Consider the following 24,555-nt stretch of genomic DNA (forward strand, 5'->3'; position numbering starts at 1 on the left):
TGAAGGTATTGAATACTGAGGGTATGAGGAGGTGTTGAATACTAAAGCTGAAGTAATCTTAAAATTTCTGTTGATGAACTTGTTCAGGGGAAGTATGAAGTTTGAAGAATAGAAACTAAGCAAAATATCTGATAGGAAATGAAGATCTAATCTATGTAGCCAATCCTCATCTCTTCCCTGAATTCTAATTCCACAACCCCCAGTGCTTACTAGATATCTCCACCCCATTGCCCACTTAGACCCTCTACTAATATCTCAGTTCAGTATTTCTAAAATGAAATTTATCTTCTTCCTCAAATCTGCCCCTCTTAAAAATTTCCTTATTTCTCTTGAGGATACCACCAGCTTCCTTGTCATTCAGATTGAAACCTAGACTCTTCTCCTTATCTCTTCTACATCTAATCAACTGCCAAGATGATTAGATCTAATCATCTGCCAATAGCATCTCATATCTGGCCTCTTATCTTCACTCAAGATTCAAACTCCCATCAGGTGGATTTTCTGTGATAAATTTCTAACTGGTCTCCTTGTCTCCAATTTCTTCACCAGTTAACCAAATAAGGTGTGTCACTCCCCTCCTCAAAAATTTCAATGGCTAGGTGGCGCAGTGGATAGAGCACCAGCCCTGGAGTCAGGAGTACCTGAGTTCAAATCCAGCCTCAGACACTTAATAATTACTTAGCTGTGTGGCCTTGGGCAAGTCACTTAACCCCATTGCCTTGCAAAAAGCCTTAAAAAAAATTCAGTGCCTCACCATTGCTGCTTGAATAAAATACAAATATTTTAATTTGACCAATCTTTCCAACCTAATTTCACCTTATTTTCCTACACAGTATGTTCTAGAAAAACTGGATTACTATTTCCCCAGTTCTACGTGCTTTCTTCTTCCTTATGAATTGGTATAATCCCCCATAATTGAATTTCACTCCTTTTTTTATCTGTATCTTTCAGGGAGCATGGATTTAGAGTTGATCAAAGGTGATCTAATCCAACCCCTTCATTTTATAGGTGAAGAAACTGAGTCCTAGGTCAAGCAACCTAAGCTTTCCCAGGTGACGATATATTTGATAAAGAAGAAGCCTCATATAAACACAAATAAGTACAAGTTAAAGGAAAAAGGGAGCAAAAGAGATCTACTCCAAGTCCTTTAAGAAAATTTGAGGAGGGAGAGAATTATAAATTCCAGTTGAGAAAAATCAGGTAAGGCTCATTTTGGGGGGGGAGGGTTGGTACCTGAGCTGAACTTTGAAGGAATAAAAAATACTTTAACTCAAATCCCATTTCTCCTTTCCTTTCCCCTTTCCTCTCCCCTCAATCTTTTCTAAATAGTCTTTTGATCTCATCACTGAACAGTACCTACTCCCTCCCAAGTTACCAATAATCTCTTAATTACCAAATCTAATGGCCTTTTCTCAATCCTCATCTTGCTTGACCTCTCACTGGCAATGCTGTTCACCTTCTCTTGGAGACATGGTTCTTTCTTGGTTCTCTTCCCAGTTTCTTCTAACTGCTCCTTCTCAGTCTCCTTTGATTCCATGCTGTAACCCTGTGTGGTTATCCCAAGTCTGTGTCCTGGGCCTTTTCTCTTCTTTAGGCTAGATTATCTCAGTGATCTCCCTTGGGTTCAATTATACAAATGCAGATGGTTCCCAGATCTATTTATCTTTCCCCTAACCTCTCCCTTGAACTTCAATCCTGCACCACCATCTGCCTATTAGATATTTCAAAATGATATCCTGTAGGCATCTCAAATGGAACATGTTCAAAGTAGAACTTTTTCCCCCCCTGAACTTTGCATTCTTCCAGACTTCTCAATGACTAATGATGGCACCAGCATCCTTTCAGGTAATCAGTCAACTCCTCACTCTCACTCACCACACAGTTATAAAATCCTGTCATTTTGACTTTCATAATATCTCTAATAAAAGGCAGCTGAGTGGATAGACCTCCTGGCCTGGAATCAGGAAACCTCATCTTACTGATTTCAAATCAGGCCTCAGACACTTACTGTGTAACCCTGGTCAAATCACTTCACTGTTTGCCTCAGTTTCCTCACCTATAAAATGAGCCAGAGAAGGAAATGGTAAACTACTTTGGTATCTTTGTCAAGAAAACCCCAAATAGAGTCATGAAACATCAGACACCAATGCAAATGACTCAACAACAACACCCTTCACTTTTCCATTTAGGTTCTCATTACTTCTTCTTTAAACTACTAATTAGTCTCCTAGTCTCACATTTCTTGCTTCTACAATTCATTCTTGACCCAGAGACCTTGAACTCTCTAATTATATCCAGAAAACTCTAGCTTGCAGTTCGAACTAGATTAAAATGGAATTGGGAAATGTTTAACAAAATAAAAATACAATACAGTATAATGTCAGTGGTGATTTTGTACAAACACACTAAGAAAATAGAGGTTCTCCAACCAACCAAAACTACACCATCTGTACATGGGAACCATTTGTCACAGTAAATGGAAATATTTTGAATGCTGTGGAAAGGTCACTTACCTTGACAGTATACTTTCCAGGGCATCTACATCAGTTGTTTCACGCAATACTAGAGCTAGTTTAGTGTTTTGAAATCTCTGAGGGAAGATATGGGAAAGAAAAAGTATAAGGCTGCCTACCAAACTGAAGGTCTGTAGAGCTCTTGTGCTGACTTTATTGTTGTATGCCTGTGAAATCTGAACAGTATATCAGTTCCATGCCAGAAAACTGGTTCTATTTGAATTGTCTTAGGGAGATTCTGAAGATTATTTGATAGGGAGAGGTACTAGACCTTTTTGGCCTGAATTGTCAAGAATTCAAACTATACTACAGAGAGAGCAGCTCCAGTGGGCTAGTCATGCTTGAATACCAAATGTACATTTACCTAAGACTACTGTATGGAGAATTTGCACAGGGCAAATGCTCACCTGGTGGTAGGAAGAAGCAAACACTTCAAAGACATTCTTAAGACCGATTTGAAGGACTTTGGGATTGATTGTGAGACGTGGGAGACACTAGCACAGGACCATCCAATATAGTGTGCCCATATCAAAGAGGGGGCTATGTTCTCTGAGCAAAGCAGAATTGCAATAGCTCAAAAAAAATGTGAGATACACAAATTTAGAGACATCTCTCTCTATTCCAAATATTCATTTGGAGTATTTGTGCCCAACTTGTCCTAGAGCCTTCCAAGCTCATATTGATCTGATCAACCACAATTGAACACACTGTACCTTGATCCCAACATAGTGATGTCATTTTGTTCCTCTTTGAGCATGAAAGAACAATATTCTACCGCAGAAATCCATTTCTATTTGAGTTTAATTCCATTGCTCTAGTGTCAAAGTGATTTTCCTAAAGCTAGAACTGACTGTGTCATCCATCCACTTAATTAAATTCAGTGGCAATTCACTACCTCCAGAATCAAAAATAAATTTGTTTGATTTTTAAAGTTCTTTACAAAAGGACCCTTTCTTAGTTTTCCAATCTTCTTACATTTTACTCTATTCTATGCCCTCTTCCCTTGATGTGAAAGCTGTTCTGTATTCCATCTCTGTTCTCCCTGCCTTTCTACTGGCTGGCCATCATTCTTGGAATACTCTCCCTCCTCCCCTCTGAATCTCTGACTTCTTCAAAACTCGACTCAAACACCTTCTGTGAGAGACCATTCCTGATTTCCTAACTGATAGTACCTCCAGCTCCATGGTACCTTTCATCAACATTCTGTGTCTTGTATATAATATACCAGATTATTTATATGCCATCTCCCATACTTGAATACTATCTCCATGAAGATGGTCTATTTCTGCCCTCTTTCTATCCTTAGCACTTAGAAGTTAGCAATAAGCATTTATATTGTAAATGTTTAATAAATTCTTGTTAATTGAATGAATGAGGAGAATAAACATTTATTAATGGCCCTATGTATTGGAGAAGGAAATCATAAATCATTCCAGTATCTTTGCCCCCCCCCCAAAATACAACCACCCATGGACAACTGAATAACAATAAAAGCCCCCATTATACACCAGGGATTAAGAGTTTTATAAATATTATCTCATTTAATGGAATCATTCAAATCAAGGACATCTAAACAATCTTGAAAATATCTAGGTACAATCACAAAGAAGGAAAAAATCCTTATTTAATACTTTCTATGTCCTAAGCACTTTACAAATATTAAACATTTCATCCTCACAACAGTCCTATGAGGTGAAGGTTATTGTTATCATCCCTATTTTGTAGTCGAGGAAACTGAGGCAAACATGAATGAATGAATAAAGGAATGATTTGTTCCTTCATTGAATGTTCCTTCATTGATAGTGCTTGTCAAATAAGTGTGAGTTAGACCTCTCCCCCTTTTTCAGAGAAATCAGTTTTTGTTTAGGATCTAGAGTTTATAGAATACCAAATTTTAGGTTCTGCACTGAGAATTGAAAAAGGAATCAGTCTCCTCCCTTTATCATTCGGTTCAGGGAAATCAAATACATCCTCGAAAAGATCTAGCTGCAGTTACAAAGAAGGAAATATTAAGCACTGACGATGTGCCAATGACTTTACAAATGTTATCATTTCATCCTCACAACAACCTTGGGAGGTGGAGGCTATTATTATTCTCATTGTACAGTTGAGGAAACTGAGGCAGATAGAGGTTAAATGACTTTTCCAATATCAGTTAATATATGTCTCTCGTTTTCCTAACTTTAGACCAACAGCTCTGTGCATTCTAGCTGCCCCTAGTAATGTATTAACTGAAAACAAATTTATTACTTCAGTTAAATAAGGGTTAGCCAAGGGAATGTGAATGAAAAGAAACATCAGAGCATCATGAAGTTACATCCATAAACCTTTTTCTAGGATTTAAATAATCATTTGCTGCTATTCTATCAGGATCAGTGTGTGGGCTATGCCATGATTAGAGGTTATCTGTTTGATAGAGAGAATTTTCAAGGTCCAATCTTCAAACAGCCAGCCATCCATACTTGCTTTGTGCCTCCATTTAAGATTACACTAAATCACATTCCATGGACATGAAAAATATCATCAGTAACACATGTCCACTTCCCCATGGGAGTTTGTACTTAGATACAGTATATCTTGATTTTCATTGAGTAGTTTTTCAGCACCCATAAACATATATTGGACACTTGTTTGTACAAGTGTGCTAAATTCATTCCCTGTACTCTAAGAGCTGATGCTTCCAAACAGATAACACCAGTATAGAACAACTACAGAAGTGAGTCCTGACAAACAGAGAATTTATACAACCAAGAGATGATGTAACATAACAACACCAAGAGCCTGTTTCATGAATAATAGATTGTAAATCCCTAGAGAACAGACACCATCTTTATCTGAATCCATTTGTAAGGCATCCCAAATAGTACCATGGACCGAAAGGCATATAATCAATATTACATGTGATAATGATAAAATACTCAATGCAGGCTTTTTTGTTCACATGTTTGGTGAATTTGGAGAATTTGCGAAAAGAGGGTCTTTGAACAATGGAAGGAATTATAAAGCAGAATGGATAGATACTTGAACCATAAGGAAGAATATTTGTAAATGGAAAGTTAGGAGGAGATGATTTGGAGATAGAATTGTTTTTTTATTGTGGAATAAAATACCTCCAAAGGTACCTCCTTCAGCTTACTCAAATTAGCACATTCCCTTATGTTGATCCAAAGAAATAAGAATAAAGTAGTGGTTTGTGCCTAAGTGACAATAAGAAGGAAACTAGGCCTATGTAATTTACTGTGTACACAGTGCTTTGCCAAATTTGTGATTTTTTTTTAGGACAACAGTGATGATAATGATCTCAGGCTGTGTCTAGAAAATGAAGTGGAGTTCTGATAATAGTTTGCCTCAGTCTAGAAAAACAAATCAAATAATTCAGGTATGCCCTTGTACCAAGACAGCTTTAATAAAATCCATCAAAACTTCAAGCTCTGAATTACTTACCTGACTGGCTAGGAATATTGATGCTTTTGGAACCACCTAAACTTAAACCAGTATTAGAGTGGACATTACCAGCCATATGATAGAACATATAAAAAGGATTGTACATAGCAAAACTGATCAAAAGGTTAACTAGGTCAGAAAAGAAGAGTTCAAATCTTGTCCTTTACTAGCTTTTGGGTCTTAATTTACAAATCTGTAAAAGACTAGAGCAGCTTTATGGCCCTTTCAGCTCACAATACTCTTATCATCTTCATGATTATCTAGGTCACTGCTTTTAAAATATAAATGCGAAAAAATACAAATACATATTTAATATTCAGACATGTTCTTTGCAATGTTGCTTTTGTATTCTGAAACACTGATATGATGTCTTGTAAATAAATAACAATTTACTAACAAAAGTATGAAAAATTTCCTAACTGGGAACCTGTTACCACACATGTGGATTGGCTCCAAGGAGGTAAGTGGTAAGGGAGGAGAGAATCTGAAGTTTCAGAATATTGAGATGGGATATTTATCTAAATACTTTCCTGTAACCTAAACTGAACTTTTCTATTTTGAATTATAAATTTGAAAATACTTTTCTTCCACCCTAGAGTCCAAGTGATTATCTCTGCTGTGAGGGCAAGATGAGTAAAGCAAGTATCAAAAGGAGAGGCTCTGCTTCTGGATCTATCACTGCTGAACCAGTATTGGCCATCTCATCATCTCAGGTTTACAGCCAAAATCATTTTCTGAATTGTGTGAGAAAGTGTGAAATTTAGAGTTCTCCCATTGGGATATTATTAAGTGGTAGTCTATCCCTGGATAACTGGATTGTTTTGCTTCATACATATTAACTGAAATGTTGAGGATCTGAGTTTGACTGTTTTCTGAATTGCTACCATCTAACAATTTGCCCCTTTTTAATAGGTTTTAATATAGAGATAATAACCTTTTTTAGTCTCTGGACTTGTTGGTACCATCAACTTTCCATCATTTTCTTATCTTGATATCTTAAAAATGTCAAAATGTCAATGAACATTTTCATTCTAGAACAATTCAGTTCAAACCAATAAACATTTAGGTTGACACTGGAGGAGACCCCAAGATAAAAATCAAGACATTGGTATAATTTCAGTATTTGGAAGACAATTACTATTACTGTTTCCAATTCACAAATGTTCAAAAGAAGACCCAGAATTGGGGTATGTCATATTACAAGCTCCAAGAGCAGAATAAAAATGAATAGTCTGGTGAGATGAAGCTAGGGAGCAAAGTGAGTTAATCATTAAGCAATTTAAATACTCACTATATCTCAGACACTATGTAGTGAGTGTACTGATTAGTGACTCCCAGTAGGAAGATGAATTAAGTAATTTATTTTCTCGCAAGGAAGGAAAAAAGGAAGCTTGAGGGTGGGGATAGTTGAAAAAGGAGGAAAGAGTGTGTTTTTTTTCCCCAAAAACTGATCCCACCTCATCTTAATCTGTTGTAAGAAGTTACCTTTGTTAAATCAAACAGCAGTAACTCTATTGCAAACAATCAGGTTGCCAGCCAAAGCCAGACCAACCCCCTGTTGTTCTCTGGAGAAGCTCCCAGTTCCTAGGTAACCCTTATTGCCACGGGAAAGCTGTAATTTGCATATGTAATCATTTTTAGCCACTGACTAGTATTTAAATAGGTTGGAAAAAGATTATAGAATAGAACCTGTAGTTGAAATTCAATCTGTAGTTTTGTATTCAAGTTGACTCATGATAGATTGTGAAATTGTCCTTAGTGGCTTGTAATTTTTGAAAATTCGAAGTAGTATGTGAGGGAATTTTCCAAAAGCCAATAGAAGTGGTCATTTATTTCCTCAACTCATATGAAAAATTTCCTTTCCAATAAAGGAAGGAAGAAGAATCGAAAAAAGATACAAGAAAGAAGAAGGAAGGAAGGAAGGAAGGAAGGAAAGAAAAAGGAAAAGAAAAAAGGGAAAGGAAAGAGGAAAGGGGAGAGGAAAGGGAAAAGGAAAGGAAAAGATGATAAAAGATTTATTAGGTGCTTATTAAAATGCTGGAAATGGAAAAATAAGCAAGCAAATAAGATAACTCCTACCTTCAAGAAACATTCATTTTGAGGTGGGGGAAGAGAAAACACATACAAGAGATCAAGAAAGTTAGTGCCACAAAGGTGGAATAGTTTAGAGAATAAGAATTAAAACTAGGAGAGAAGTGAGTATGGTCTAGGTGTGCAGAAAGAGGTGATTTAGGCTAGGGACACTCTCTAAATCAAGATAACATCAATTTAAGATTATAGGAGAACCTAAAATCATCAGGCTTGCGGGGTGAAAACCTGGAGCCCCTGCTACTGGGAAAACTAGTACTACTGAATCAATTGAGTTTGGAGTTCTGGTTACAGTAGAACAAGAGATTATTTGACATTCACACTAAACCTGTCATCAATAGGTCCCTAGGAGTTAGGGACCACCAGGGTGCCTAAGAAAGTCCAAATAGTACATAAGAAAGAAAGCAGGTCAAAATGTCTCTGCTGATCAGTGGTAGAGTCAGTCTTGTTAGTGGTCACTATACTTCTAGTCTGGATGAAATAGGGAGACCCAGATTTAAAAAAAAAATCACACATATGGTAAACATTGTATACTTTAAATGTTAATTCACATCTGGACAGGTTTCCCCTTTCTGTATATGGCCTTGTGAGTAGCATAGACTTTAATGCCATCCTCTAACAATGGAGTTTTGCTCTCTGAGAATCTTAAATGGAACAGATTGGCAATATAGTATGTGACTATTGCTTTGCATCTAAACCACAATATTTAGACCTGGGAAATTTAAAGAATAATATTCAATAAACTTAGGAAGGCATTTATTTGCATTCTTTAATTGGGTAAGTTTAGTTACAGCATTGAAGATAAGCAGCCCATTTTGATATAATCTTTTCCCCCCCTTTAAAAAAGATGTATTTACAGAATGCAACTTTAAGCAACAAAAGTATTCAATCTCAACATTCAGAAATGCCAGCAATCAACGAAAATGATACAGCTGTGATAGAAGGTAGGCAACAAACCAGCTTCTGACATATGTAGAACAGAATTCAAATCTGTTTCCATAAAACCACTATTTAAATTGGTCAGGATGCTTCATTTGGAATTTCTATTGGCTCAGGTAAGGGAACTCCCCCCATCAATGTAAGTTGACATCTTCCCTGCTCTTTTTAGCCTTAAAGAATTTCTTGGAGTACTGAGAGATGAAGCCTTTGTCCAAGGTCATGCGGACAGTATTTGTACTTGAACCCATCTCTCAGTATTTTCAAGGCTGGCTTTCAATATCCTATGCCATGCTGACTTTTCCTATACCTTCATTCTATATAGAACTTTAAATGTATTGCTTTATGAGATTTTTTCTTTTTTGGAGGGAGTTCTGAACCTCAGTAGGGAAAGCCTAGTATAGAAATTATCTCCAGAGTTAGAGGGGAAACAACTTACTTATTGCATAGAGTACTAGAAAAGTGTTTAGGGTACAAGAGGAGATTCAATGACTTGCCCAGGACTGGATTAATAACTTGGACCTATGTCTTCCTGACTTATGAGCAACTCTCTATCCCCTATGCAATTACTGCCTTTCAGGTTATAGAAATTTAGATCTCATTCTAATGCATCTAGGAAATGAGTTTAAAAAACAACTTGTTCTTTATATATTTGTTGTTTAGTCATATTTTTAGTTGTGTCCAATTCTTCACAATCGCATTTGGATTTTTTTTTTTTTTGGCTGAGATACTGGAGAGATTTGCATTTCTTTTACCGGCTCATGATAGATGAGGAAACTGAGATAAGCAGAATTAGATGGCTTGCCCATAGTCTCACAGCTAGTAAATGTCAGGCCAGATTTTAACTCAGGAAGATGAGTCTTCCTGACTTCAGGGCTGGTATTTTATCTACTGTACTGCTAAACGGCCCTTCTTTATATATATATATTAGCATAATAGAATCAGTTAAGATAACCTTCATCTTCTTTTTTATATATAGCCTTCTACTTGGTAGAAGTCTGTCAGTGTAAGTTTAGAAGCCTGTCAATAAGTCTCTTTGCCTTATTCAACTTCAAAGAACATTTCTTCAAGTGCTTTCGATAGACAGAACATGCTGAATACTGAGGAATATTTAAAGATTAAATAAGAAATTATCTTTGTCATCATGGAGCTCATTATCTTACAGATGAGGAAATAGGAATTCCCAGCCACACAGTTGTTCCAAGGGCTTATGCCAACCTTTCAACCAACCAATCAATCTTCAATATGTATTTGTTCCCAGACTTTCCTTTGGCTTCTTTTTTGCCCCCAGACAGTTCTTAGTTCCCCTCTCTACTGCCATAGGATTCACATGCATTCTTGGATCCTTCTTAGCTCATTTCTATTCCAATCTGCCCCAGATCTGCTTTATTCCTTGGATGGGAAGGTCTAGTGACACTCACAGTTTAGAAATTTATAAAGAGATAGCAGGATGGTCAGTCAAAAAAAAATGAACCCTAGATCCATCTAAAGTATTTATTAGTATACTTCAAAAGACATCAAGAACTCTTGAATGTTCAGAGAATTGCAGTGACTCCCTATTATGTGAATGATGAAATTCCTTTGCTTGATATAAAGCCTTTCCCAGGTTGACTTGAAGTTATCTTTCCAGAATAACTTTATTGGACTAGACATTTAAGTCAGGACACATTGGCCTCCTGTCTGTTCCTCCAATGTGGCATTCCATCTTGTGTCTCCTGGCCCCTGTGTCTGGCATGCCCTCCCTTTTCCTCTTCACTTCTTACAATCCCTAATTCCCTTTACAACTCAGTTTAACCACCACCTCCTCCATGAGGTCATTGCTGCTACTTTACCTAGCCCCACAATTACCTCGTGTCTGTTTTTTGTCTATGTTTGTGAGTATATGTTGTTTCTCCCTGGTCTCACTTATTTCTTTGGATCACCAGTTCTGGGCAGTCTAATACCATACCTACCACTGTGGAAGAGTTTCATCACTATTTGTTGATTGATTGAGACTCTTCAAAGTGTCAAAGGAATTATCCATAGCTTTGTCAATACCTATTCTCAATTTGAGGTCTATAAGCATTCAGAAAATATTTATCCGGAAATTATCAGTTTCTTCACTTAGGGTCTTTCCTAAAGACAGCCATGAGCAAAAAAAAAAAATGTAACTTTGGGGGTTTGGGGGGAAGGAGAGGAAGAGTATTCATCTTCAGAGCTATTGAATTTATCAGAATCATTGAATCACACAATTTTAGTGTTGGAAGAGACCTTAGCAAAACATTTCTTCACTATAATATACCAGAAAAGTGGTCATCTAATATACCAGAAAAGTGGTCATCTAATATACCAGAAAAGTGATCATCTAATATACCAGAAAAGTGGTCATCTAATATACCAGAAAAGTGGTCATCTAATATACCAGAAAAGTGGTCATCTAATGTACCAGAAAAGTGGTCATCTAATCTCTGTTTGAAGATCTCTAAAGAAGAAGAAACCCAATAATCAATCAATAAGCATTTATTATACTCCTACAATGTGTAAGGTACTGTGCTGAGAGATGTAGAGACAAATGCAAAATAATCCCTGCCCTCCATGAGTTTACTTTCCAAGGGAAGGCAATATAGGACACATAGGTATATATGGTATAAAAAATTAGATGAAAGGTGATTTTTGAGGAACAGACACTAAGCAGTTAAGGGGAATCAGGAAAGCCTTCCTATAGAAGGTAGTACTAGAGCTGAGTCTTAAAAAGAAAATAGGGGAATTCTAAGAGAAAGATATGAGGAAGGAGAGTATTTTGGGCATGAGGATAATTTATACAAAGCCACGGAGGTGAGAAATGGAATATTCTAAGTGAGGAACAGTAAACAAGTCAGTATAAATAACTAGACTACAGAGTGTGTAGAGGGAGTTAATATATAAGAAAACTGGAAAGATAGGAAGAGACTAGGCTGGAGAGACCTAGCTGTCCCAGGAACTTTCAGTCCACTGAAACCTCCAGATCCTTTTTAGAGAAGGTGATGGCTAATCACCCCTTCCCCACCCAATTATGAAATTAACTTTTTAAACCCAAATGTAAGATTTTATATTTATTCTTTCTGAATACTGTCTTACTAGGTTAAACCTGGTGTCTAGCAGGTTTAGGATCTTTTTGGATTCCATCAACATTGTCCTATGTATTGGGCTATCTTCTCTACCTTGTGTCATTTGCAGGTGTGACCTGCATGCCATCTATTCCTTTATCCAAGATACTAATAGGGCGGCTAGGTGGTGCAGTGGATAAAGCACTGGCCCTGGAATCAGGAGTACTTGGGTTCAAATCTGGTCTCAGACACTAAAATAATTACCTAGCTGTGTGGCCTTGAGCAAGCCACTTAACCCCATTTGCCTTGCAAAAACCTTAAAAAAAAAAAGATGCTAATAGCAATGTTAACCAGCAGAAGGTCAAGCTCCCTGGGGGGTCCATTCCAAGCTGTTTAAGACTTGTCTTTCTCTCTCCTTAGTATTGCCACAGCATCTCTCAATGTTGAGAAATCCTCCTGAACAAGTGAGCCAACTTACTTCCCCAGGGTTTGTTTTCAGAGGGTACATCTCCCAGCTCTTTGAGTAACTCTTCTGTGTTGATTTTAGACAGTATAACTAGCAGCTGGCCTCACCAAAGTTATATGATTCCTTGGGAAAGGAACTACCTGCTGAGGCCTCTTGTGGCACATGCTGGGGCTCATTTTTATTTAACGTCCTTTCCATGGGGTGGGCTGGGGCTATTGTCAGCATAGCTGCAACCATGGATGGAGAACCAAGCATCAGACAGAAGCTGAATCTGTCCAGGGGCTCTGAGTGGAAGAAGAATCTTTGCTAGCTCTCATTCATTCCTTTGAAAGTATTCCAAAAGTCATTATATAACCCCAGAATTGGCCTGAATTGTGGCATAATGACTGGAAAGGTGACTACAGTGTCAGGAAGACTTGGGTTCAAATCCCATTTCCAACATATAATGGTTGTGTGCCCTTCACAAGTTACTTCATCAAGGCAGCTAGATGGCATATGGAGCAGAGAGCACTGGAAGGGGAAGCAGGAAGATCTTAGTTTAAATTCTATCTTACATGTTGGACAATGGACTTCAGCTCTCTCAGTCTGTTTCCTCATCTATTAAAATGGAGATCATAAAAGTGCCTCCCTTACAAGGTTGCTGTGAGGATTAACATTTGTAAAGCTTTTTGCACAACCTAAAGTTCTATTTAAATATTGACCATTATTATTTATAAACTCTAGCTCTTCCCTTGTAGAGAAGGGGCAGAGGTAATAGGGCCTAGGGAACTGGGAGGAAGAAGGGTCAAATCAAACCTCGGGATTATTGCTTAGCAACCTGTAACAGTCAAACACACTAGAGGAGAAGTGGCAGCCCGGATCCCAGACTAAGCACACACACTAATTCATGGGTGAGTTTTCTAATGAACCAAGAACATATGGTTATATATTAAATTGCAGTTCATCTCCAGCTCTGCCCTGAAAACAGGAAGAGAAAAAGATCTGCCTGCCTGGGCTTGGGGAGGGAAGTAGAAAGAAGAAACAAGGAAGAAGAATTCTATAGACTCAAGAGTCTTGAATAAAATCCATTCTTTGTCCATTCATTAGACCTAGTTCTAGTGATACTGAGTGTGGGTGAGAAGGAGGCACCCCCTGTAGAAAGCTTGTAGTCTTCTGATAGGAAGTCAGTAAGCTTTTATTAAGTAGTCATGACATGCCAATAACAATAATAGTATGTACCTATTTCCTTAAAATTTACAGAGCACTCTGCATTTATTATTTCATTTGCTCCTCACAACAATCCTGGGTGCATTTTACAGATAAGGAAATTGAAGCAGGCCAAGGGTAAATGACTTGCTTAGGATTATTTTTTTATTAGTGAGTCATTTTACAGTCATATCTGATTCTTCATGCCCCCATTTTGAGGTTTTTGTGGCAAAGACATTGGAGTGGTTGACCATTTCTTTCTCCGGCTCATTTCATAGATGAGGAAACTGAGGCAGTCAGGTTGAAATGACTTGCCCAGTATCATAGTTGGCTGGGATTTCAGCTCCTTAAGATGTGACTTCCTGATTGCAGGCCCGGGGCTCTATCCTCTGAGTCACCTAGCTGCCCTTTAACGTCACCTAGCTTTCTAGGATTACTGAGGAAGTAGTGTCTGGGATAGGATTTGAACTCATTCCTTCCTGAATCCTAAGTCCAACACCCCATGTCTTGGATCACCTAGTGTCGAGGCAGGAAGTTAACAGCTGGAGATATAGAGAAAGGCCAAAGTAGTCCCTGCCTTCCAGAATGGCACATTCTAAAGAGGACAAGGTGTATAAAACAATAAATACAAAGGGGATGGAAGGTAGTATCAGAGAAGATTCTGGCAGTTGGAGAGGTTGGGAAGGGCTTCCTGTAGGTGAGGTTTGATCTCTTAAATAAATCCCAGTCAAAACTGAATGGGTATGGGGTGGCTAGGTGGTGTGGTGGATAAAGCACTGGCTCTGGAGTCAGGAGTACCTGGGTTCAAATCTGGTCTCAGACACTTAATAATTACCTAGCTGTGTGGCCTTGGGCAAGCCACTTAATCTTGTTTGCCTTGCAAAAAAACCTAAAAAAAAACTGAATGGGTTTTGAGAGGATAAAGCACTGTTTACCTTTCCCCCACTTTCTTAGATCTGGCCAGGAGAACTTGCCCTGGAAAGAGGTTCATGTAAATTTGCCCTCTAGCAATTTAGGTTATCCTGCACACAAAATACTGGCTTTTTAAAGGTGTCTACCCGGTCTTTTTGTCTCCTTGAACTAGGAGCCAGATAGCAACAATCAGAAAAGGCAATAAAAGGGACCAGGGCTTCTTGATCTTTGAACCCAACAGCCCTATAGACCACTGCCCTTAATCTGTTGTCTTATCATTTTTAAAAATGAGTTTCTAATGAGTCTGCCTATAAAAAATCTGCTCCCAGGTACTTGGTTTCTCCTCTCATTCAGCCCCCAAATCCCAGAAGCAAAAGATTTTGAGGGCAGGAAGCCCTGAATCAATTATGGTTCCACCACACCCAAATACCCTTTCTCAACACACAAAAGATAGCTAACTGGTCAGTGGAGGCTCTGTTAAAGAGAAACAAACATGAAATGAAACCTGTTTAAAATATAAGTCAGGCAAGTTTTATTATTGAGGAAACAATTATTTTTATTCATTTATTTTTAGTTTTTTTTGCAAGGGAAATGGGGTTAAGTGGCTTGCCCAAGCTAGGTAATTATTAAGTGCCTGAGACTGGATTTGAACCCAGGTACTCCTGACTCCAAGGCCAGTGCTTTATCCACTATGACACCTAGCTGCCCAACAATTATCTTTAAAACATAAATATATCTCCAGAGTCTTTTTTGTCTTTGTGAACCAGCAATCAACTGCAACATTTTGTTCATTGATATTCTCAATTACCCAACACTTCTGCACATTTTTAGAACAAAGATAACTGATATTTATAAAGATAACCCTAAGGATCTGCAGGGTTGTTAGGAACCTTCTGAATCATTTAAGATAAAATTATGCTCAATGTAACTAGAATTAATTTTTCTTAGGAAGTTGGTAATCCATGTGTGGATAGCATAGGATGATAGATTCATATAATTTACATAGAGATCGTATAATTCAACCCCCCACACACACACACACACATAGCCAACCTCGTAACAGATAGGCAAACTGAAGTCCAGAAAGGTAGTGACTTGCCTAAGATTGCTCACTCAGAGCCAGCTTTGAAACAATATTATCTGACTTCAAATCCATATGCCTTGGACCATACAGTCTCCTGTAACAATACTGATTCTTCAAACATTATTATAATGTTCCATGATTCACAATCCTATTGCATAACTATAGAAGGGCAGAATTTGAGAAATGGAAGGGGCTTCATTGGCCAGCTTATGAACATCCATATCACACAACTAGGTAATTATCAAGTATCTGAAGTCAAATTTGAACTCAAGTCCTCCTGATACCAAGACCAGTGCTCTACCCACTGCCATGTAGCTACCCTGACTTCATTTGTTCTTGAGACAACACATTCCACTTTCTGGAAGCTCTAACTGCTAGGAAGTTTTTCCTGATATTAGGCCTAAATTTGCCTCTTGGCAACTGCCATCTATTGCTTGTTCACAAATTCTATGTCTCTATAATCTGTTTCTACCATGCCCCTCCCCCATTAGTAGGACTGATTTATACATGAACTTATTTGTAAAGTATTTTGACATATTTACAAAGTAATGCCATATAGCCTTGATATGTTCAATTAATAACCAACATCCAACAGTATTATTAGGCCTTGTTACACTTCCTGTAGCATAGCAATGTAATATATAATGGCCGGGGGTATATATAGCCTAGAAATACACATTGCCCTGTCTAGAAATAGTTTTCCTTTCCAATGACCCTTTAAGGATTGCCAGAATTTAGCAGAATGGAAGTCATTATCCGAAGGCTACAATCTAATTTGTTTAAAATAAACAAAAGAAGTAGAGTTTTGTTGTTGCTTGGTTGTATCCAACACTTCATAGGCTCCATGGGGTATTTTGGGGTATTTTTTTTTAGGTTTTTGCAAGGCAAACGGGGTTAAGTGGTTTGCCCAAGGCCACACAGCTAGGTAATTATTAAGTGTCTGAGGCTGGATTTGAACTCAGGTACTCCTGACTCCAGGGCCAGTGCTCTATGCACTGCACCACCTAGCTGCCCCATGGTGTATTTTTGACAAAAATATTGGAATGATTTGCCATTGACTCCTTGGTGAATTAATGCAAACAGAAATTAAATGACTTGCTCAGGGTATTTGAGTGTGGTGGAACCATAATTGATTCAATTTCTGAGGCTAAATTTGAACTCAGGTCTTCCTGACTCTAGGTCCAATGCTCTATCCATTAAGCCACTTAGCCTCCTCCTAGTCAGACAGAAAGTTAAGTGATTTGCCTGAGGTCATGAAGCTAGTAAGGGTCACACAGCTAGTAAGGGTCTGAGATCAAATTTGAATTCAGGTCTTTCTGACTCCAAGCCCAGGCTCTATCCTCTGAGTCATCTAACTATAGAGTAGAATGGTTCTATATGCCAAAAAGATCTTTGGAAATCTGGAAACCAGAAGGAGTGGAAATCAGTGTAAGTCATTTGAGTAAGAGAAAATTTGATATCATCATGAGTGTATACTATAGACAAGCCAGATGGAAGGAAATGATGATGTGTTTCTAATATAGATGACAATACTGTGAAGATATAGTTGTGAGGGATCAAGGGTAATTGAGAGATTTCAACTATTCAGACAATTTGCTATAGATCTCTTTCTTGTAAAAAAAGAACTTAACTGTATTTTTACTGAGTTTGCTTACAAGTTTCATTTCTCAAAAGATATAAGAATTAATGAAAGGAGCTACTACCCTGACATATCAAGGAGGAACTGATTAGTGATATGAAAATGACAGATAACTTTGGCATAATATGACTATGCCATTTTTTGATCCTGATTTCCAAACAGGGGAATGCTTGGGTAAATGCAAATGTGTGCTTTAAAGGAAAAGTGGATGAAATGGAATAGAAGATTCTCAGGAGTAGATATAGATCTTAAAAACATTCAAAGAAAATATGGTAGCATTTAAAAATACACAGGATGTTCTCTGATCAGCTCAGATTTTCAAAAAAATTTATACAAATTATAGGGAGAGAGAGAGAATGTGTGTGTGTGTGTGTGTGTGTGTGTGTGTGTGTGTGTGTGTGTGTGTTAGGTTAGGGAGAAAATATGCAACTAAGGATAAATACAAGGATGACATGAATAATTATAGTATCAGAAATGAGTCAAGAATCATTCAATGGATATTAGATCCTAAATCTTACCTAGCTACTTAACCATTGTTCCTGTTTAGCTGCAACTAATTTTTTTTGGCAAGGCAATGGGGTTAAATGACTTACCCAAGGTCATATAGCTAGGTAATTATTAAATGTCTGAGACTGGATTTAAACTCAGGTCCTCCTGACTTCAGGGACAGTACTTTATCCACTGCATCACCTTAGTTGCCCCTAGCTGCAACTAATTTAAAGATAGTTAGAAGCCAGGGCCTACTAAGAGCCACAGTATCATACTATGCAAAACTGGTACAAAATTGTATGGGAAATGTGGTGAACTTTGTAAGATTCATAACTTGGATATCCTGACTTGGTACTTCTCATCTTCATCACCAGGTCTCATTACGTCTTCACTTTTTCAACACCCCTGTTTATTGAACCAGCCTATCAGCTCAGTTCACATCGCTCTGGACTCTGACTCTCTTTTTCTGCATTGTATTCCCTAAGACCTCTTTCAGCTTTAAGTCTGCAATTTGGAAATGTCCCAAACTTCTCGGCCCACTTGGGATCTTGTACCATGGAAAGAATGACTCTATCATTCCGTCAAAACTTCTCTCTCCAAAGATACTAATAATCTCTTAACTGCCAAAACCAATGGTCTCTTCTCAATCTTCATTCTCCTTGACCTCTCTGCACCCGTTGACATTGTTGATCTCTCTTTCCTGTTTGATCTCTCTTCTCTCAAGGACAAATTATATACCAATTTGCAACCCCTCTAAAGAGATCAAAGGAAGAAGGAAAAGGATTCTTATGTGCAAAAATATTTGTAGCTTTTTGTTATAGCAAAGAACTGGAAACTAAGAGAATATATATCATTTAGGGAGAGGCATGAATAAGCAGCAGTTATTCTGAAATTAGTCTGGGCATCCTAATAGATTAAAAGCACCATGTGCTTCAGCAGTGTGATTTGACTCTAAAAAGTTAATGTAATCATGAACCACAAGAGCAGGTAGCTGACGCAGTGAATAGAGTGCCAGGCCTAAAGTCAGGTCTTCTGAATTCAAATCTAGGCTCAGACACATATTAGCTATGTGACTCTAGGCAAATCATTTCACCTTGTTTGCCTCAGTTTCTTCATTTGTAAAATGAGCTGAAGAAGAAAATAGCAAATTACTTTGGTATCTTCGTCAAGAAAACTCCAAACAAGGTCACAAAGAGACAGATCTGGCTGAAATGATGGAACAACAGCGACAGTAATTTTGGGTTGCATTAAAAGATAAGTTTGTTGTTATCCTGGACAAGTTGCTCATCAGCATTCTTACCACTGATTTCAATATACTTATTGGCTTGAGGCTTGCCAATTAATTTGAAGATCAGCCCAGGAAAACTATAATTAGGAAGTAAGGTCGCCACCCATAAAAATCATATTGTGCATTGCAAAGTCAAATATAGATAACTTCTGGATTTTCTAGGTCATTGCACTTTTCCTTTTGGAAAAAAATTAACTGTAAAAGCACTTAAGAATGAATTATGAACAGTGACATCAAAGAATAGAGTAGAAAGTGACTGAAAAGTATATCTTCTCAATAGCTCCTTTATATGACCAGATGGCAATAATGATTGTGGGGAAAGGTTCTGGATTTCTTTGTTGTTATTCCTATCCACCCCCACCCATATATCATATTATCAGCATTTAAAAGCTTGGTTACTTTATTATTGTTATTTTTGGGTGACTTGGAAGATTGTTGGGTACATAATACATTGATTTATAACTGCTTGTTAAAGATTGCTAACCCACTTACAATCCTGTACATTTGTAGCACAGTTGGTATTGGCATCTAACCCAATTACAAACTGTGCCACCATTGTGCTGAGCAGCCTTAGTAGAGGAACAGATGGAGGTGAGAAAAAGATGGAATATCACTCTGAGTAGGGGTTTGACAGTGACAATTGAAAGGACTGTGATTGGTCCATAGTAAAGAGTTACCCAGTCTCTAGTCCACAATCATCAAGTCCTCTGGAAAGGAGTTGTATGCTTCTCCACAGCCAGACATAAGTAAACTAGATCACTAAGATCTTGATGGAATGAATACAAATTTTCAAGAGATGTACCCATGCCCAAGAGTAGGTAAATAGTCAAAGGATTATGAATGTAATTCTCAAGGGGGGAAAAATGTAAACTGTTCGTTATCTGTGGCAAAAACTGATTAAACTCTTTAAAGAGAAAAAAGAAAAAAACTTTGAGAAATAATATTATAACCACAAAATTGTCAAATATAGTTAAAATAATAAAAATTCAATGTTGGCAAGGATAGGAGAAAATGGGAGCCCACCAACACTGCTAGGTAGAGTTGTGGATTGTACAGTTTGGGGGAGAAGAATCTGGTGACATTAAATAAGTTACTAAAATGGATAAACTCTAGTGATTCCAAATAATAATAAAAGGACTTGGATTTGTAATTTCATTACTAAAGACAACTCTTTCTTCCAGTTCAGGTCAGTATCTTCTATACAACTTAAAAGTTTTAGGGAATCAGCTAAAGAACCAAGAGGTTAAATGACTTGACCAGAATCACAAAGACTAGATGTTAGAGACTGTACTTGAACCCAGGTGGTCTTGATTGTCACATTGACTGACAACAATAATCGTAACCAAAGTTAAATAGTACTTTGTTTGCAGAGAACTTTACAACTTTGAAATGTAGATGCTAATATATTTTTAATAAAAATTCCTTTTATATAATTAATAATTTCACAAAATACTTCCTCCACAACAAATAAGGGACATAGGGAGTACAAAGGAGGAAATAGAAACTAGTTATTAGTAAATGTCCTCCCCCCCCCCCAATTCAGTGCATTGCCTCAGTAATGTCACCTTAGTTCTCAGGATCTCAGTTTCTTTATCTATAAAACTAGAGGGTTAGGAGACTCAAGTGTCTCTTCTACCTTGAAATTATATTTTGCAAATAAACTGGGGACGGCTTTCCCAGGATTGCATGGCTAAGGTGGAATTTGAACTTTCTGACTCCAGGAACAGTACCTTATTAAGACTATATCAGGGGCAGCTAGGTGGCGTAGTGGATAAAGCATCAGCCCTGGAGTCAGGAGTACCTGAGTTCAAATGTGACCTCAGGCACGTAATAATTAACCTAACTGTGTGACCTTGGGCAAGTCACTTAATCCCATTGTCTTGCAAAAATCTAAAAAAACTATATTACTGAAGAGGCTGTTGAAAGGAATCTAGACCTTTGATAGTCATTTCAGCTCACTGAGTTGTCAATTTTCTCTCCTGTAAAATAGGGGGGAAGGAGTAGAATTCTGGCCCAAATGGTTTCCCAAAAGGAAGTAAACAAACTCCCACATATCTATTCTGACAAAAAACCTAAATATCGTACCCAGTCAAGAAATCCACTGAAAATTAAGTGATCATCTATATCTCAGAACTGCAGGATCAACCAGAAGTTGACTGGCAACAAGAAAGAGTCCTGCTCCCAAAGTCAGTATGGATAGGGACAAATAAATGAACCCTTTAGTATGACCAGATTCAGACCAGAGATACTGGTATTGCAAGGGTTTGCATGTGGTGACAGCAAGAAGAAAGGAGGCTCCCCTGAGAAACCCCAGGATGGTTGGAAAGATGCAGGAAGAAACTTTGATGTGACAGGAACCAGTTCATTATCCCTTTGGGTACAGTAACCATCAGATTAGCAATCCCCTATCTCAAGGGCTTCAAGATCCTGAACATTCTTTGCTGAGATACCAGAACTCTGAATCTCAAAAATCCAGAGAGATCAAAGGAAGCCAGGACAAGACCACAATGGCCTCCACCCATCCAAAACACAGCCAAGAAAGACCTAGTTTTATTCTGAGCACATCTCTGAGCTTTTTAGGCTCCAGCAAACAATCTTTGACCATCAACTACAGAGCAGAAGGAATTGATTTACTGAGAGGTCCTTACATCATTTAAATCACCAATATATGTTTCTTACTTTACCACTAAAATTTTTTTGCATAGGATCATAACTGTAGAGCATATACCATCTAGTCTTACTCCTTCCGGCAGATGAGCATTTGAGGCCCAGAAATACAGATAGTATGGATCAGAATCAGGATTTGAACCCAGCACCTCTGTGATTTCCACTGTCCCATGCTGCTGTTTTCTGAGTTGTTTTTATTTCCATATTTCTCTGCATCCTCTTAGCTTTGCCATCTTATGACTGAATCATTTCAGTGCATTGCTATGAATAGGCAAAGTGGGATGTTGGGATTTCATGTGGATAGACAAGTTCACATCTGACCCTACCACCTACTAATGCTAAGACCCCAAGCTAATGTTTTATACTCTAGAAGCCTCAGATGACTGTTTAGAAGGTATCTATTGAATACAACTATTATATATTTGGGGAAAGGCACTCCCCAAGATGTCAGATTCAAACATCTTTCATATATTTTCTTATACTGAAGAGTCACAATGGACAGAACCTCCTGTGGTAAGGACATTATTAAGCACCTCCTATGTGCCAAGCTCTCATACAAAAAAAGTCTAAGAAAGTCCCTGCCTCAAATAGCTTACAGTCTAATGGGAGGATATGCAAATTATGCAATATGCAATATGCAAATTATATATACAAAGGAAGCTATATACAGGACAAATATATGATATGATAATTATCAGGGGGAAGACACTGTAATTAAGAGGGAATGGGAACAGCTTCCTATACCTAAGCACTAAAGGTACTACCAACATATAAAGCTCTATTTAAAAGCAATAAAATAAATTCACTGGATAGACATCAAACAGATTAGAGGAGGATAGGCTTAAAGAAGATATTACTGAATTTATTTTGTTAAATGTTGTATACTTCCCTCTTTTATCCAATTAAACATAATTTTGAATTCATGGTATTATCTTATTCCTCATTTTGTTTAATTATTGTTTTTCAAAGTTAAAAAAAGAAAAAAATTTACCAATAAGGTGATGTCAATGTATTAGAAATTTAGTCATTGGGGTCTAGTCAAACTGGACCAGGAGCTAGTTTTGTGATTTTTGTCAAGACTTCTCTGGACCTCAATTTCCTCCTCTGTCATTAATGACAAGTTAAAGTTTAAGGCTCCATCAAGAAGCTTTCTTTGAATACATTGTACTATCCATCCTTATATATGTACAAGCCTCTGGACACTACACAGCCTCTGGACATACACAGGCCTCTGACACTACCTTGATTTTGAGCCTCAGTCTCCTCACCTGTAAAATGAGGAAGTTGGATTTGATTGCTTGCACATTTTCTCCTAGCACTAATATTTTGGGTTTAATTCTGGAAAGGGAAGGTTTTCTAGGAAAGTGGGTAAACATAGAAGTTGAAGAGAAATTTAAATACCTACCTATATGCCAGTCACAAAACTTAGCCCACTTAAGAGCTGGGGATATAAAAAGAGGCAAAAGTAGTCCCTGCCCTCAAAGAATTTACTATCTTAATTGACTGAAGATGTGTGAGGAAAACCTCCAAAGGCTCATAGGAGAGCCATGCTTTATCTAAATGCAAAACTTGAAAGTAGTTGGAGATATGAGAGTGGGAGAAAATACATTTAAACAAATTTATCTGGGTGGGAAATGTTTTTCTTGAGCAATCTTTTACAATTACATAGATTACAAAAGAAAATCTCAAAATACCACTTTTTCTATACAATTTTTAAATAATAATAATTTTTTAACACAATTACATAGATTTCATTTCCACCTTGCTTTTTTTTTTTCCCCAGAAGAAGTACAAGAAGATGAACTGAAAGAGAAGCCTAGTGGTACATCTGTAACAGTGCTGTTGGATACTACAGAATTAAATGATGAAGCTTTGAACATAGAACTTCCAGAGGTTCCAGAAAGCATATTTCCATGGAAGGACAATTTCTTTGAAAAAATTGAGGCAAGATCCATGACCATGCAGGAAAATGTAATCAATAAGTTTCTCCTGAAGAAAGAACTGGACAAAAAGATGGATAAAAAGATCGTTTTGGATGACTTGGCCAAGGACTGGTTAAATGTTGACAAAATGACATTGGATTCTCAAGCATATTTGCTTGAGAAGTTGTTGCCTACCCTAATTCCAGGAATCGAAAAGATGTTAATGGAGGTAGAAAAGAGGAAGCTTTTGCATTCAAAAGGGGGGAAACAATTTGATCCAATTAATTATCTAGGGGAATACCTGATGAGAAACAATCCCAATTACCAAAAAGATTTACCAGAATCTGGTTATCTAAAGGCAATGAAACAGGTCACAAAGGATATGAAAACTGAAATTCCTGATACACCCTTCCATAGGTGAGTTTTTGCATGTTTAGAAAACATGGATAGGATAGTTGATTGCCTTTCATCAAAAAAAAGAAACAAACTAAAACTAAAAACTAAAAAAACAAAAAATAATTGGGAAGGTGGGGGTTATCTAAATCAAACATGGTAATGACCATATTCATAATAGCCAAGAGTTCAAAAGAAAAGGGAATTGTAGTCCTGCTCCTGCTCACTACTCTCTGAGCTAGAGTAGGTGGCACAGTGGATAGAGCACTGACCTTGGAGTCAGGAGGATGGGAGTTCGAATCCAGCCTCAAGACACTTGCCACTTACGAGCTCTATAACCTTGGGCAAGTCGCTTAACTCTGCTTGCCTTTCATCCAGGGCCATTTCCAGTTGTCCTGATCTATATCTGTAGGAAAAAGTGAAGCTGATAACCTAGCACAGCCCCTCCTCACTCAAATTCAATT

At 37.6% G+C, this 24,555-nt stretch overlaps 1 protein-coding gene across 6 annotated transcripts in view; it reads left to right on the forward strand.

Moving 5' to 3' along the window:
• The window catches only part of EFCAB5 (EF-hand calcium binding domain 5), a 161,444-nt gene that overhangs the window by 6,877 nt on the left and 130,012 nt on the right, over positions 1-24,555 (forward strand). For 4 of the 6 annotated variants that reach the window (XM_074189122.1, XM_074189121.1, XM_074189120.1 and 1 more), the window contains exons 2-5: positions 1,009-1,200; positions 6,554-6,670; positions 8,893-8,989; positions 23,560-24,115. In XM_074189122.1, coding sequence (XP_074045223.1) covers positions 6,587-6,670; positions 8,893-8,989; positions 23,560-24,115 — 737 coding nt within the window. In that variant the 5' untranslated portion in view covers positions 1,009-1,200; positions 6,554-6,586. Of the gene's footprint in view, positions 1-1,008; positions 1,201-6,553; positions 6,671-8,892; positions 8,990-13,281; positions 13,403-23,559; positions 24,116-24,555 lie in introns of those variants that run through there. The other 2 variants (XM_074189123.1, XM_074189125.1) reach the window with 2 other exon arrangements.

This window comes from Macrotis lagotis, chromosome 5 (genome assembly GCF_037893015.1).
Source record: "Macrotis lagotis isolate mMagLag1 chromosome 5, bilby.v1.9.chrom.fasta, whole genome shotgun sequence".
In the NCBI taxonomy this organism is placed as follows: Eukaryota; Metazoa; Chordata; class Mammalia; order Peramelemorphia; family Peramelidae; genus Macrotis; species Macrotis lagotis.